The sequence below is a fragment of the Eulemur rufifrons genome, chromosome 16 (genome assembly GCF_041146395.1).
Source record: "Eulemur rufifrons isolate Redbay chromosome 16, OSU_ERuf_1, whole genome shotgun sequence".
Classification (NCBI taxonomy): Eukaryota; Metazoa; Chordata; class Mammalia; order Primates; family Lemuridae; genus Eulemur; species Eulemur rufifrons.
The window spans coordinates 12,926,597-12,941,331 of NC_090998.1; the positions used below are offsets into that span (position 1 = coordinate 12,926,597).

The following is a 14,735-nucleotide window of genomic DNA, read 5'->3' on the forward strand; positions in this document are numbered from 1 at the left end:
TGAAAAGTGATAGATAGTTCTAGGAAAATCTTGCAGAGGCGATGGGTGTGTAGCAGCAGCTTCAGCCTTTATACTGACCGCTTTTGACCTCTATACCAGCAACAAAGAACCCAAGGAATTTATTTGCACCCCTGAAATGGAGGGCTCTCTCTTCACAAGGAAGGAAACACATTAAGTCTATGACTTGGAGTGACTGCATTCTTAGATGTGGGTTTAGAGTGAGGTGGGCTTGGAGAACTGGCCCTGGCTTCGGATTAGAGGAACCGATCTGGTCTAGAACACGAGTGGGAGGGACGCTGGAAGCTGTGTGGTTCACCTCCTCACACCGTGCCGTGGTCTCTGACTCAGCGTTCCAGACACACTGGCACTGTGCTCTCCTGGAGTACTCGGGCTGATGGGAACATCCCTACGTTGTGAGGCAGTTCATTTCATTTTTGGTCAGCTCTAGAAAATTCTGTCCTGTTGATGAGAAATCTGCTTTCTCACAGCTTCTATTCATTGTTCCAGCTTCAGTCACATAGAGCTACTCTGAATGGGTCTAATCCCCTTTCTGTAGAAAAGCCCTTTAGCCGTTAGCCTGGTTCCTCTAAACCTGCAACTATCCAGGCTAAACACCCCGATTTCTTCTGTTCCTCATGCAACAGGACGTCCAAACCCCTCTTTTTCTTGATTTCTTTCCCTTTGCACTCCAGTTTGTCCAAGTCTTTTTTAAAATGTGGCACCCATATCTGAAGGCAGTATTTTATTCATAGTCTAATGAGTTATATCAACCTAAGGAAATTGTTACTCCTTTTGATAGAGACCTGTATTTCTACTTTTTCAGCCAAAGGTTGTAATAGCCTTTCTAAGATTTGCTTTTTGTTTATGATCAGTTAAAACACCTATATCTTTTAATTAATCAATTATTAATAGACCAATTTCTTCTGGCAGATTTTGACTCATCTTCTAGCCTAAGGCCCTTTTTTTTTGACAGAGTCTTACTCTGTTGCCCAGGCTAGAGTGCCATGGTGTCAGCCTAGATCACAGCAACCTCAAACTCCTGGGCTCAAGCGATCCTCCTGCCTCAGCCTCCTGGGTAGCTGAAACTACAGGCACGCGTCACCATGCCTGGCTAATTTTTTCTATTTTTAGTGGTTTGGCTAATTTCTTTCTATTTTTAGTAGAGACGGGGTCTCGCTCTGGCTCAGGCTGCTCTCAAACTCCTGAGCTCAAGCATCCTCCCTCCTCGGACTCCCAGAGTGCTAGGATTACAGGCGTGAGCCACCGCGCCCGGCCGTCTAAGCCCTTTTTGAATTTTGAGTTTGCCACATAGCATTTGATTCCTCTCAGCCTTGTGATAAACTTGAAGTCTATTCATTCAGGTCTTTGATAAGAATGTTTAATAGGAATGGGGTAGTAGTCAAGTGCTATGACATTCCACTAAAAACCTCCCTCTAGGTTGTATTGACTCTATAAAGTTTCTTTTTCTGGGTATACTAGAAACCACCTTTATTTTGTCCATAGAATTCTGATAATAAACTTTGTCAAAATCTTTACTGAAGTTAAGATATAGACACAATCCTATATTTCCCAACTGGTGACTCTATCCCAAAAAGAAAATTCTCTAGAGCCAAGGTTGGCAAACTGTGACCCATAGGCCAAATTTGGCCCACTGCTTGTTTTTATAAATAAAGTTTTATTTAAACATAGTCACACCTATTCATTTATGTATTGTCCATGACTACTACTTTCACACTAGAACAGCCGAGTAGAGTAGTTGCTGCAGTGATCATCTGGCTGGCAAAGCCTAAAGTATGTACTGTCTGGCCCTTGATGGAAAAAGTTTTCCCATCTTTGAGAGTAAAGTTGATAGTGGCCTGGCCAGACATCTGATGTTCTGATGGGAGAACACTACCTGGATTTATTCTAGCTGGGACCAAATATTACTGGGGATTTCTGGGTATGGGAGTAAAGACTCCTATAGAGCCATTCTGTGGCTAGCTGTAGGCAAGGACTCTGCCCCAGGAGACTGGTCAGCCATTTGCAATTATGCTTCAGAGAAATTGAAATACCATAAAGATGCCCTTTGCATATATTTAGTAAGCGAATGGGAAATAAAGTAAGGGAAATAAAGTCAAGCTTTGTGCTTTCCAACGTTTGGGAAGCATTTCAGAACCTGTAGCTAATGGGAAAAACCAGGAACTGTCTGGAGAAGCCATTTGATTTGGAAATGACAGGGCTTCCATTGAATGCACTCCTTTCTTTCACTTCCTCAGCCAGATCTGTGCTTTCTGCTGGTGTCTGGCCGGACAGGAAGTCCACTGGGCCGACCTGTGAAGTACAACATCGTGGGAGTTGGGAATCTGATTGGTCCCCAGGTTTACATCACCACAAATGGGGCTGTCTACATCCTGTTTGGCTTCGGTAAGAAGAAAGGCTAGTTTTCCTTCTGTTCCCCACGGGTGTCCGTGATTAGGCCTCCCTTGTGAGACAGGGTGAGAGCTCAGGAATTGCTGACAGCAGCCCTTCTGAAGCCCCCTATTGCAGGGGCCTCCCACTCTCCCCCGCCTATTGCAGGTGATTAACTCTGCTTTCCCTGGATGCCTCCCCTAAAGAGAAGACTCTTGGTCCAGCATCCACCTCGTCACTCCCCCACTCATTCCATGCTGGACCAGTCTGGGCGGGCTCTGTTGGACCCATCTGCTTAGGCTCTGTGTCTCTTGCTCAGATCCCAACCCTGGGATAGTTCTATTAAATTCAGCTTCTCAGTGTTGGTTCTTCCTGTGGTGCTAGGAAATATACAAGCTGTCGCCCTGCGGGACATTTTTGTTCAGGCCCAAAATCGAGACAGCTCACCACCTTCTCTGCAGATAGAAGAGCCAGAATGGGAGAAGCGAAGATCCGTCAACCTGTCTGAGCTCATTGATGTGTACAGGTAGGGCAGACGTCTGTCCCTGGTCACAGGGAGGTCTCCTGTAAACTCATGTGCCTTGGGGTCTGTCAGTTTGGTTGGGCTGGTAAATAAGTGGGCAGAGGTTTGCAGGGAGACAGTGCTAGCCTTGATATATACCCTCTTCTGGTCTGGTTAACATGAGTGAGAAATTTTCTTCTCTTGATAATGTGTTGATATCTATGTGTTGGTGACCATCGTGTGGGATCACATCACATGTAGGCTGCAAGGAAGGACGTTTGTTTAGGGTTCTGAGTCCAACCGGGTAGGGAGGTAGCTTTACTTAACTGTTTGTGAAACTGTGCTGAGGATCTGACCTACTCGTTCCCTATATTTTCTCTTAGCTGAAGCATCATTTTGACAGAAGCAAAGATAGCATCCATGAAATCTTATTTTTGATTCTGACTTCCTAACTAAAAGCAGGTAGTTTGGTCACATGCAGTAGATTTTACCCATTTAAGCCCAAGCCTGGATAATAATTTTTTTTTTCTATCAGAAATTTCAAATCATTTTCTAGCATTTGCTTAGGCAGTATCATGTAGTTTTGGTGAATGTTACAGGTATTAAATAGCATGGTCCCTGTGGTACAGAGAAAGAAATAATTCCATGAAACATATGCTGGGAACTGCTGCTCAACCTTGTTGACAATTTCAGGGCTCCCGTCCAAATCCCCTCTGTCTTCCCTGCCATTATCCTTGGCTCTGTTACCTTTCCCAGAGCATCCAGGGTGAGAGGCATTGCACCGCAGCACTCTCCCTGTGAGTTCCTGTTGAACTGGCATCCAGTGTTCTAGGGAAGGGTCAAGACAATAAGATTCAACTGGAATGACCGAGTACCCCACATGATAAGATAACGGTGGGACACGAATACAAGAGTATGTACAAATGTGTGCACACTGAGAGAAAAAGCCGAAATAAATGGCTCAGGAGTCTCATCCCGGCCAGAGACTAACTGCTGGCGTCTTGTTTAATTCAGTGATGGTGTCGAGCTGCTCCAGATGGTGAAGGCACCAGATTCCAACTACAGCAACCTCCTGATTACAACCAGACAAGGCCTTGTCCTGCTTCGGGGGCAAAATCTTACACCGTACTGGACATTGAGCCTTCAAGGCCTGCGCAGGTTTGCAGCATGGTCCTTCTCATGTTTTCTGTTTTGATCACTTTTCCATGTTTAAAAATTGCCTAGAACGATTGCTTGGTATCTGGGGTTGATGTAAAAGAAGGGAAGGAAAGAGTTCCTAGTTTTCCTGTTTTTCTCATTTGCTGAGTGCTCACTTTTCCTTGTTTGCAGCCAGCCCACTCCTGGGTATTTCACTGATGATCACACACTAGACTTCCTTCTGCAGATACAGGATGGAGTTGGGATGAAAAAGGTAAAATTTTGGGACTCAAATCAATCGAAACCTGTGTAAGTGATAAACTTTGTGTCCAGTCTTCTGCTAGGCACTGTGAGGAATAAAAGGAACCTCAAATGCAGTTTCTTCCTTCAAAGAACTCAAAGGCTAGATGAACGGACAAAATAAAAACCCACTGTTGCGTGCTACAGTATATAACAGTGGGAGCTTCTCTAGGATAATGTCCTTCCTGTATGGGAGTTCCTGCTTCTGGGTCCCTAACTCACAGTTAGTAGTAGGAGCCTTCTGAACTCTCCTGGTGGGGAAAGGTGGGTGTGAATAAATTTAACACGGCAGTGTACGTATATACCTAAGACTTCAGGGAAGGCAGGGTATCCGTGGTGGCTGGGTTTTTATGGAAGACTTCATACAGAAGGGAAATGTGAGCCGAGCCTTTAAAGCTGAATTGTATTTACGTGGCCAGGAAGGCGTGCCGGCTCAGGAACACCACCAGCAGAGACCCAGAGAGAGAAAGGGTGTGGCATGTTCCAAGGACACCCAGTAGATCTTTCTGATTTTACATGAGGTTGCCTATTGTGAAGATATAATAATTGACTTGGCCATTTTCATTATTTTAACATTACAGGCAGAATTACAGAGTTTTAAAAATCACCCTAGCGTTTTGGTTTATCTTCACCATGAAATATATATCAATATATTGCACACTGGTCTCTGAGAGAGAAAAAGAATTCAACCACTCACTTCGTCATCACCTCTATGTGTGATAAGTTCAATGCTAGATGCTGGAGACACAAAGTTAATGAAGGCAGGGCTTCTGTACTTGTGTAGTTCTAGTTCACTGGGGCACCCAGACCGCACAGCTCTACCACGTCATGGAAGGTGCTGTTGTGGAGGTTTGCATGCACCGGGAACACAGGGAGCAGAGAGTGCCCGCAAGCTGGAGGGCCAGGGAGGCAAGAGATACCTCCTGTCCATCAGGGGTTGTGTGTGCAGCATCGTGAGAGCAGAGAAGAGGTTTGCTGAATGGATGGATTAGGGTGCACTGAGTTGTGTTTCCACTAGAGAGACAGAATGAGGTCAGCTTACAGAGGGCCCCGAAAGCAAGGCTACAGAATTTGCATGGGGTGTTGGAGGCGGTAGGGTTGTTTGGTCATGGACCAAACAGATCCAGTAATACGAGCATCAGTTCAGGAAGAGCCTTCCTGCAGTGCTATATGGGAAAGAAGCAATGTCTGCTTGTAATTCAAAGGAATCTGAGATACAAATTGGAATTTTCACTGGTGTACCTGGGAGGATTAAGTGAGAGAGAGTTGGATAAGAACCGAGATACTGAGAGTTTCAGCCCTGGTTTTTTGTTTTTTTTTTTTTGAGAGAGAGTCTTACTCTGTTGTCCAGGCTAGAGTGCCGTGGTGTCAGCCTAGCTCACAGCAACCTCAAACTCCTGGACTGAAGCAATCCTTCTGCCTCAGCCTCCTGAGTAGCTGGGACTACAGGGATGTGCCACCATGCCCGGCTAATTTTTTCTATATAGTTTTAGTTGTCCATATAATTTCTTTCTATTTTTTTAGTAGAGACAGGGTCTCACTCTTCCTCAGGCTGGTCTCGAACTCCTGAGCTCAAATGATTCACCCGTCTCGGCCTCCCAGAGTGCTAGGATTACAGGCGTGAGCCACCACGCCTGGCCTCAGCCCTGGTTTTTAATCGTGGCACCACGACTTATTGGTGACCTTGGGCACATTGTATAATCTCGCCTAGCTGCAGTTTCTGAATTTATGAAACACAGATAATAATACTGCCTGTCTTCATCAGGTTATTGTGACAGTTAAATGAATTATTATATGTGAGTGACTGGATAAAACTTTTTAGCATGGTGGCTCTAGATTTCTTTTCTCCCCAGGAGTATAAAAGGGAATCTTAAACTTTGATTCTGTTTTTTCCTCTCCGCTCATTCAAAGGAGTTTGTCTCTGCCAGGTTGGTTCCAGGACCTTTTGTGACGTGGAGTTTGAGCAAGGGCAGGGAAGGGCAGGGAAGGGCAGGGCTCAGGAAACGGAAAGAACAGGGCAAGTGACTGTGCAAAGAGGTTACAGAAGCACAGAGGCACTGAGGGCAGGGGGAGCAAAGGCACCTGGGCTGGAGGTGGGGCCCTGGGGAGCTTCCTGGGGATTTGGGCAAACGGGAGGCCCTAGACCTGGGAGGCAGGAGGTGTTTGGGGCAGATGTAAGTGCTGCTGGGCGTTCTGAACATGATCCCCTTCGTTAGCCTTAGAGAGATGCAACTAAGGAACAGAATTCCTGTTATTTCTTTGCCTGTTTAAACTGTTCCTTTAAATTTGAGACTACCCTAGGGATGAACTACCCACGTCGTGACACCAAGAGTCAAATCCATAAAGCTCTTAGGAGGGTGCACAGGGCAGTGTTCCCCTAATCCTTGTGTCCTAAGTGGTTGTGCAGCTGTGGGAGTTGCAGGGGGCAGTGGGATGCTGCCGTTGGCGTCTGTGGGGTGGCTGCTCCGTCTGAGGACTGTCCTAACCATGGGCGATGCACGTCACTTTCTGTCTCTGCGCCTCCTTTCCTCATCTGTCAGATGAGGGGGACTAGAGGATTTGTAATGTCCCTTCCCACTCGCTCTGCAGGTCTTTAAGCTCTGTGCAGTGGGAACAGGGCTACAGAAGCTTGGGTCCTGGTCCCCAGCTATTATTCGGTGCTCTCTGAACACCCAATTTGCCTGCATCTCAGCAGCTCAACCTGTTAGGATATGTATCGTCTGAGTACTTGTGGGGTTCTTTTTGTCTTGTTTCTTGTTTGCATGTAGTTTTCTTGGCCTGCTGCTTTTCCAAGGGCTGGCCATGTTCACTCTCTGTCTTCTCTTTTGCAGATGATGGTGGTGGATGGTGAATCTGGCTCCATGGTTTGGAGTTACAGCGTTCCGTGTCACATGAAAGAAACGCCAGCCACTTCAGCAGTCACCTCAGACCAGAAGTCTGTCTTCCTCTTCTGGGCGGAGGGGCTGTCAGCTGCGTCTCCCAACTCCGTGAGTGAGCGGGAGGGTCCCTTTTCACTTTGTCAGATGGCAGCTGCTCTGCAGGGCGGCCTGGGGTCTGGAGATGCTGTTTGGCCAGTCACCTTCCAAGAGGTTAGGGGTAGAAACAAATCAGCACTCACAGGGAACAGCAGGGACCTTGTTTCTGCCTGAGCCCGCTTTCCCTGCCTTTGCCTCTCAGCCAAGAACGTGAACGCCGACAACAGCCCCTCACTAGCAGCTCCCGGCAATGGGAGGCTGGATGAAGAACAAAAAGTCCTCTCAAGATACTAGATCCAAATTTGCAGATAATTCATATGTGCTGTAGTTGTTGAGGAGGAGAAATCACTCTGAGTGATGTGGAGTGAGCAGAGAGAGCTTCGTGGAGGGGTGAGGCTGGGCTCTGAGGTGCAGATGCTGAGAATGCAGGGACGGGCAGGGAGGGGCGTTGGTCAGGCAAAAGCTGAAAGGTCCATCAGGGAGATTATGGGAGAGAAGGTCTGACACTTAGAAGGCAGCTTTTAGGGAGTCTTAAGTGTTGTACTGCGATATTTTAATGGGGCTGACGAGGCTGGGTGCTGCCCGTAGTAGGTGTCTGGGAGTCATTAGTGAGACCTACCCTGACTTAGTTCAACGAGCACATCTTGACTGAGCACCCGCTGTGTGCCAGGCACTGTGATCTCCACAGGGATGTAAGGGTGAACTGGAGGGAGTCCTGGCCCTCTAGAGAAGGCACATGGCCCACAGGTGTTGGGGGACCTGATAAAAGCAGAGTCCCAAATACACCAACCAGGTGCTGGGGACGAGTCACTCAACTTCTCTGAGCCTCATGTTCATAATCTTTATCATAATCTTTATCCATAATAAAGCTGCTAATATATTCCCTCATTTTGAGGATCAGATTTACGTGAAATCTAGATTATCTCTGCCATGCCCTAACATGTGGCCATGAGCAGTTTACCTAATGTTTTAACTTCCGAAGGGCCTTGGGCCAGGTGACTCTCACATGTAAGCTTCTATAAGTAACTGCAAAGCAAAGACATGTTACAAATGCTCGAATAGAGTTACAAATACAGAGTTTAGATGGAAGTGCAAAGGAGGGAGACACTAATTTTGCCTGGGGCAATAAGGGAGCTTTTCATGAAGAGAGGGGAAGTATTTTAATGTGTGGAGATGGGGTAGCGAGGATGGCTAGATAGTCTGGGTGGCAGGGGGAATAATAAGATTGGCAATGGTTAGAGCAAAGTGAAGCACATGTTTGGGGCGATAATCAGATATTTGCACAGCATGGGTGGGCAGGTAAATCACTGCAGTTTAAATCTGGAAAAGACAGAGTTTAGTTAAATGGTGCAAGACTTTGGTTTTCATGCTAAAGAATTTGGGCTTCATTCTGTAGGCAGTGAGGAAGGCATGTGGCTATCTTCTTGTCGTGTTAGCTGAGCCTGAAATCTGTCCCTTCATCCCTGGAACCCCAAGGGTATGTGGACAGTGCCCTCTTCTGCTTTGTGGCCATGTGGTGGGAGTGAGGCTGCAAGCGTCCTGCCTGAGCTCCTCACATGGGAGACTCTTCTTCCTGTGCTGAGAATATGGAAGCAGGTGATGCGCCTCCCCCAGCCCTTCCCTTGCCTCCACCAGGGCAGGAGAGGTACTTGGGGAGCTTGGTGAAACAGCCCTTTACTAACCCACATGGGAGCATTTCTGTGCTTTAACCACTGTGAGGCTGTACACGCGTGTACCTGCCGAGCCTCACGTCTCATCCCTGCGCAGCGGTTGTCCTGGTAAAGATGGTCCCAATGTGCGTTTTTTCTGCTGTAGAGAGCAGACTGCCACTCAGGCCTTGGATTTTTTGTTGATTTGTTGATTGATGCTGTGCTTCTGTCTGGTCAATGTTCTGTTCATGTCAGGAACTGGTAAGATTTTTGTAACTTTTAGCCTGATACTTGCCATTGGCTTTGATATCCAGTGAAAGGAAGTGTCTTTGGCTTACTGTGTTTTCATAAAGATTTCATCTCCACAAAGCCCCATCTGCTGCGAGGGATGAACCAGTATTCCGTTACGTCCATGGGCAGAGGACTGGGAAGTCAAGTCTGTACATCAGAGTCCTCCCTTGGGGGATGCACGTGTCCTTTTTTTTTTCTTATAAGGGAGAAAGCATTTTCTAGCTATTGATAGTGATTTGAAGGAGTTAGTGATTAGTTGGTGTTTTGAGCTCTTTGAAATAATATGTCTCTTGCCTATGGGAGTTTCTTTCAAACACATCCTTGTAGTTGGGAGCAGGTATCAGCATCTCTCCTCCGCCTTTCATCTAAGGACCATCACATGTGGGAATGTAGTCACCTTTGTCTTCCTTTTCGTGGCTCATTGTCAGGATGCCGTCCTAGGAACGGAGCCACCCAGCCTTTACCATCTGTACCTCCTGCATCCAGCCTTCCCCTCCATCCTCCTGGATCTGGCCAACACCACGGGCACAGTGACAGCTTCCCAGGGTGAGTCCAGAGCTGGCGGGAGGCTGTGTACCCAGATGGAGGGAGAGTGTGTGCTGGCTGTGGGTGAAGAGACCATTGCCCCACCTAGGGAAGGATGTGTGCTTTTCAGATGACAGCGGGAGCATTTTCCCGGGTGGCCGTGTGCCTAGGGGCACGGCTGCAATGCTCCTGGCTGGGAGCACCAGTCTCACAGGGTGAGAACCCGCGTGCTCTGTGTGTGCTGCAAGCTGGGGTGAAAGTGCATTTCCCATTGCAGAAGGGTTCTCTGGTGATGATTCATGCCGCCACTCATTCATTCAGCAGACACTTATTGAGCATCAACTGTATGCCAAGCGCTGCACCACATGCTGGGAATACAAATAACACTGGTTTCTTGGTGCCCTGGGAGCTTAGGATTTGAAATTAGCTATGGGGGTACGATGGAGGTAGGATATGTTTTTGTCAGGGTGTTTAATGGAGACTTATTTTTGAATAGTAAATACACACATTGCACAGAAATCGGAGGAAGGAGAAAAATCAAAGGAAAAAAATTGCCCATAATCTGACTGCTCATAACCACTGTTAAGATTTGGAAGTGTTCTTCTACTTTATGTGTCTGTCTAAATAATACTGTAGGGCAAAATGCGATCAGATATTGGAGCCCCTTAATTCAGGAAACCCAGGCCCTGGAGACTCAGCCCCTGCTGCCTGCTAGTCCGGATGGTCTGTTGCTCCCCTCCCCAGAGATTTCTTGCTTCCTAATCTGCTGTTCATACTGGGGCGTCGGGGAGTGGGGGAAGAACAGACTGGCCACGTCTCCTCTCTTTAGTTCTTTCCACATTCTCTTGCCACTTACGGACTTGGCTGTCTACTTACAAACTCATTGGCCTTGGGTTGCAGCTAGTGCTTGGGGCTCTGGATTTATTGGGAAGAGTAGCTCATCTGGAACTTACAGGTGTACTTGTCCACTGGCTGGGGAGCCGGTGGAGGGGGTGTCAGTCTGCAAAAGTCCTGTGATAGGATCTAGGTGAGCTATTTTTCAATATTATCACAAAATATTATTCAGTGAACATTAAATAATGGCAATTAAGTATCTTGAGACCATTTTTATTACAACTTCTATTTTAAAGATGAGGCAGAATAAACACTGGCGAGGTAAATGGCTTACGTGATCTCACACTGACAGTCTAGGAATCTCAGGCTTCCTGCTTTGTTGGGTTCACGTAACTACTGAATTCCTGCCGTAGTGGGCACATTCTCTCATTTCCTGAGTTGGGGCTTTTTTGGAAATAGCTTCAGAGGAGTAAATGTGCAGAGACCAGGAAGGACGTACTGTGTTACCAGCACCCAGTCCCTCACCTCCCTGCACCTGCTGTCCCTGCCTTGTTTATTAGGTACATTTCTTGTGTGAACTAGTGAGCAAATGAACGAATGTGTTGCTGAACCAAACCACTCTCGTTAGTAATAAAAGGCATGTGTCCTTATTAACTGCTCCTGTTTTTGTCCTTCCTCAGTTGGAATTAACGACCTCTGGAAAGATGCCTTTTATGTCACCAGGACAACAGGGCCAAGCTCCGAAGGCCATCTAGCAGCCCTGGTGGTCAGCAAGCTTAGCCTGCGGTGGGCACTGATGGAGGGCCAGGTGGCCCAGCTACGGGAGACCACCCCCAAAATTGGCCGTGGGGAGTTGCGGAGATTCCTCTCTAGGATAAAGTTTGTTGATGCTCCCTGTGAGGTGACCAGCTTCTGGAATATTTGGTTACTCTTGAGGGTCTAGGCCAAACACTACCAACTCCAGCAGTGGCCTTTATAAAGCAGGGAGAGTGGGGAGCTTTCCCGGGCGGAGGAGTATCCAGAACTAATTGTTTTGGACGAGCACTGTTTCCCAAGGGTGCCTTGTGACCATGAGGAAATGGTCGCAGTTCATTGTTTTCAGCTGGAAATTGTACCATCTCCCTTAGGGGACATTTTTATTGTGTCAGTGACTGGGCAGGGGCGGAAGGTGGTGGATACCACTGGTATTTTCTGCTGCTATTGGAGCTGTAATGCTAACATCATGCAGGGCTTATAGCAGTTAAGTACTATGAAGAATTATCTTGCTCAGAATGCTAATGTCCCCACACACCCCTGAGAAATACTTTGGTCTAGTTCATAGTTCAGGAGCTTATCATGGAAAAGGACGAAGTCTCTGGGCCTTTCTGGGAGGAGGAGACACTTACAAACCTTTGGGGCTGAAGAAAAGGACAGGAAAATAGAGGAATATGCTGGTTCCTTTAGGTGTCCTCTGTTTCTTTGAAAATCTCTACCCGGACAAAAAATTAAAGTCACTAACACTTCTACCTTTTCCAACAGATCTAGTCTGATGGAACCTTCAGTTTCAGAAGAGTTGAACAGAATGGAGACCCTCTCTCTCCTGTCAGTGTGAAATCAGTTCTCTGGAGAGAAGGAAGAGTGTTCCGACCTCATGTTACCACCTCCACCCGACTGCTGCAAAGCACTCTGGAGTTCTTTGATAACAGCATGATCCATTCGGCTGGGCATCTCACCTACTACCTTTTCAATCCCTGCATTAACCGCCTCTAGGAACTGTGTGTGGTAGTTTGGAAATGTGAATCTTATAAGTGTTTTATTTTTGTGTGTATCTAATTTATAAACTGTTGCTGGGAAATCCGGTGACGTCTGCAACTAGGAAACCTCTTGTTTTACATTATGCCGTGTTCGTGTGTTGTTAGTGTTGTGGTGAAGTTATTTTTCAGATATGTCCTAAGCTTCAGGGATCCCGTTTCTTGTCCTTCTGAAATATATCCGGTTTGTTTGGCCATCTTGAGACTTCCAGGTGGCCCACCTCTGATTTCGAGGGCCACTCCTCCTTTCTCTCCGGGTTCTCTCCTGCTCTGTGCTCTGGCTGCTTCCCAGCTGTAGACTGCAGTGAGACACTGGCAGCTGAAGACTGAGTTAGCTGTCCCGGCATCTTCATCTCTTCCTTGAGTCTCCTGTTTCCTCAGACTTTGCATCTGTGTCCGTTTAGTGGCCACAAGAATAACCATATTCCTGTCACAAGGGTAGCAAGAGAAACATAGTTTCAGTGACCCATCTCTGACCAATTCCATCTGTTATATGTGGCTTGGATGCTTCTGCCAGTCGTGATCTTCCTCCGTGGTGGCACAAAAGCGTGTGCGTGCATGCTGTCTTCACCCGCAAGGACAGCTGGACGTCAGGGAGCTTTGAGGCTGCTGCCTTACCTGGCCTCCTCTCTCCTCTGCTCTCTTCGCATCTTTTTCTGTAGGGCATCCTCTCCCCTCCTCTCCCTTGCTTTCTCTTCTATTCAGGGATATGTTTCCGGACTTTTGCTTTTGCTGCTTGAGTCCAATATGCAGCCACTTTGCCCTGCACTTGTTCCTTGTAGAGCCTTTGGAGCATTGTACTTTGAGAACATTCTTATGTAAATACTACAACTTTTGTAAATGGTTAAGTTCTTTAGAATTATCTCCAGTGCTTACTTTTCCCTTCTCCTGTATAAATCTGTTACTTCTGTTACATTCTCCACGAAACTTCTAGGTCATTATTTATATAGTAGAAAATCTTATGTTAGCTGATAGAGAACTACTTTTCTTCTTGAAAAATTCTGATAGGTCATCCCTGAGTGCAACTCAGGCTCTCTCTTTACTTGGGCTTGTATCTGTTTAGCTTGTGTTAATAAAGGGATTCTAGAAAATTACGGGTTCCAAATTTAAAGAGGTATCTATTAATTACCCACTGATAGGCATTATGACATAACAGGAGGGTGGTAGCAACAGATCCAAGCAGGCATGGTTTCTGGCCTGCAGACTGGCCTTGCCAGGTTTCTGGGCACCTCTGCCTTAAGACCCTGAAAGGAAATTTGGTTTCAACACTTTGGAAGTTGTGTGTGGGTCCAGCTTGACTTTGGGGGAGCAATTCACAGGATACCCCAGAGTATGGGAATGATTGCAGATTCACTTCTAGGGTTTGAATCTAATTGGCTATAATGGCCTAGGATCTAGTTTGGTTTAGGATAGAATTCTAAGGATTAATTTATAGTCTACTGAACACCCAAAACTGGGGTCCCTGGTCCTGTGGCCTGGCTCAGCCGTCCAGGCATAACCTGGTTCTCTACTGTGTTGAGGCTTTCTGGGAAGCAGCCACTCTAGGAATGAGTGAAAGGCAAGGTTGTTTACTGAGGACCTGTTTTGGTGCGATTGTTTTGGCAGAGGACTGTGTCTATGCAGGGTGAATCCCAGAAAAAGAAAAGTGAAAGCTAGAGTAACAATGTCCCTGAATTCTTCATGATGTATTTGCAAACTAACTTAACATAGATTCTTTTGACTATGGGAAGTTTGAATCTGTCCTTGCTAAACACATTGTAAGCTCTGGGTTTCTTCCTCCTCCTGCAGCCAGTACAGAAGGGTGTAAATGGTGGCTGGAGACTAAGGAAGCTTCATCTGACCAATGTGGGTGCTAGTCTCTTGTCAAACGTCTCTAGGCTTCCTTGTTTTGCAGGCAGCCACCCATCCAGACAGCCAAGCTAGGAAATGCTCCTTTCTTTCTCCACAAAGCCAATATGACCACTACTTAGAATTAGTAACGACTTCTGCAAAGGCAAGGGTCTTCCCCTCCTCCCAGTCTCTTTCCTGCCTTTAAAAACTCTCCCTTCTACCCTAGACAACATCCTTGCCACCCCCAAATGTGTGGTGTGGTGATACTAACCCCTATGAATGTGAATTGCTATCCTTATTGCCCTTTTTAAAGAGGAGCCAGCTGGTATATTGTCAGGAAGTACTATTTAAAATGTGAACTGTTACAGAATAAATAAATACTATGTACAAGAATATACTTGGGTGCTGTTCTCCTTCTTGGCCATCAAGGATGGTTAGTTTTCCCTTATGGAAAAGAGAAAGGGCAAGTGGATGGCATCTTTATGGAGGAAATAATAGGGATAAAAAGGTGGGG

The 14,735-nt window shown here is 46.6% G+C and overlaps 1 protein-coding gene across 1 annotated transcript in view; it reads left to right on the plus strand.

The window, feature by feature from the left end:
* Nucleotides 1-14,580, plus strand: part of FAM234B (family with sequence similarity 234 member B) — a 35,250-nt gene extending 20,670 nt beyond the window's left edge. Inside the window, exons 6-13 of the mRNA XM_069489754.1 lie at nt 2,256-2,403; nt 2,773-2,914; nt 3,905-4,048; nt 4,220-4,301; nt 7,159-7,314; nt 9,671-9,788; nt 11,282-11,502; nt 12,120-14,580. Coding sequence (XP_069345855.1) covers nt 2,256-2,403; nt 2,773-2,914; nt 3,905-4,048; nt 4,220-4,301; nt 7,159-7,314; nt 9,671-9,788; nt 11,282-11,502; nt 12,120-12,125 — 1,017 coding nt within the window. The 3' untranslated portion in view covers nt 12,126-14,580. The remainder of the gene's footprint in view (nt 1-2,255; nt 2,404-2,772; nt 2,915-3,904; nt 4,049-4,219; nt 4,302-7,158; nt 7,315-9,670; nt 9,789-11,281; nt 11,503-12,119) is intronic.
* Nucleotides 14,581-14,735: the final 155 nt, after the last annotated feature.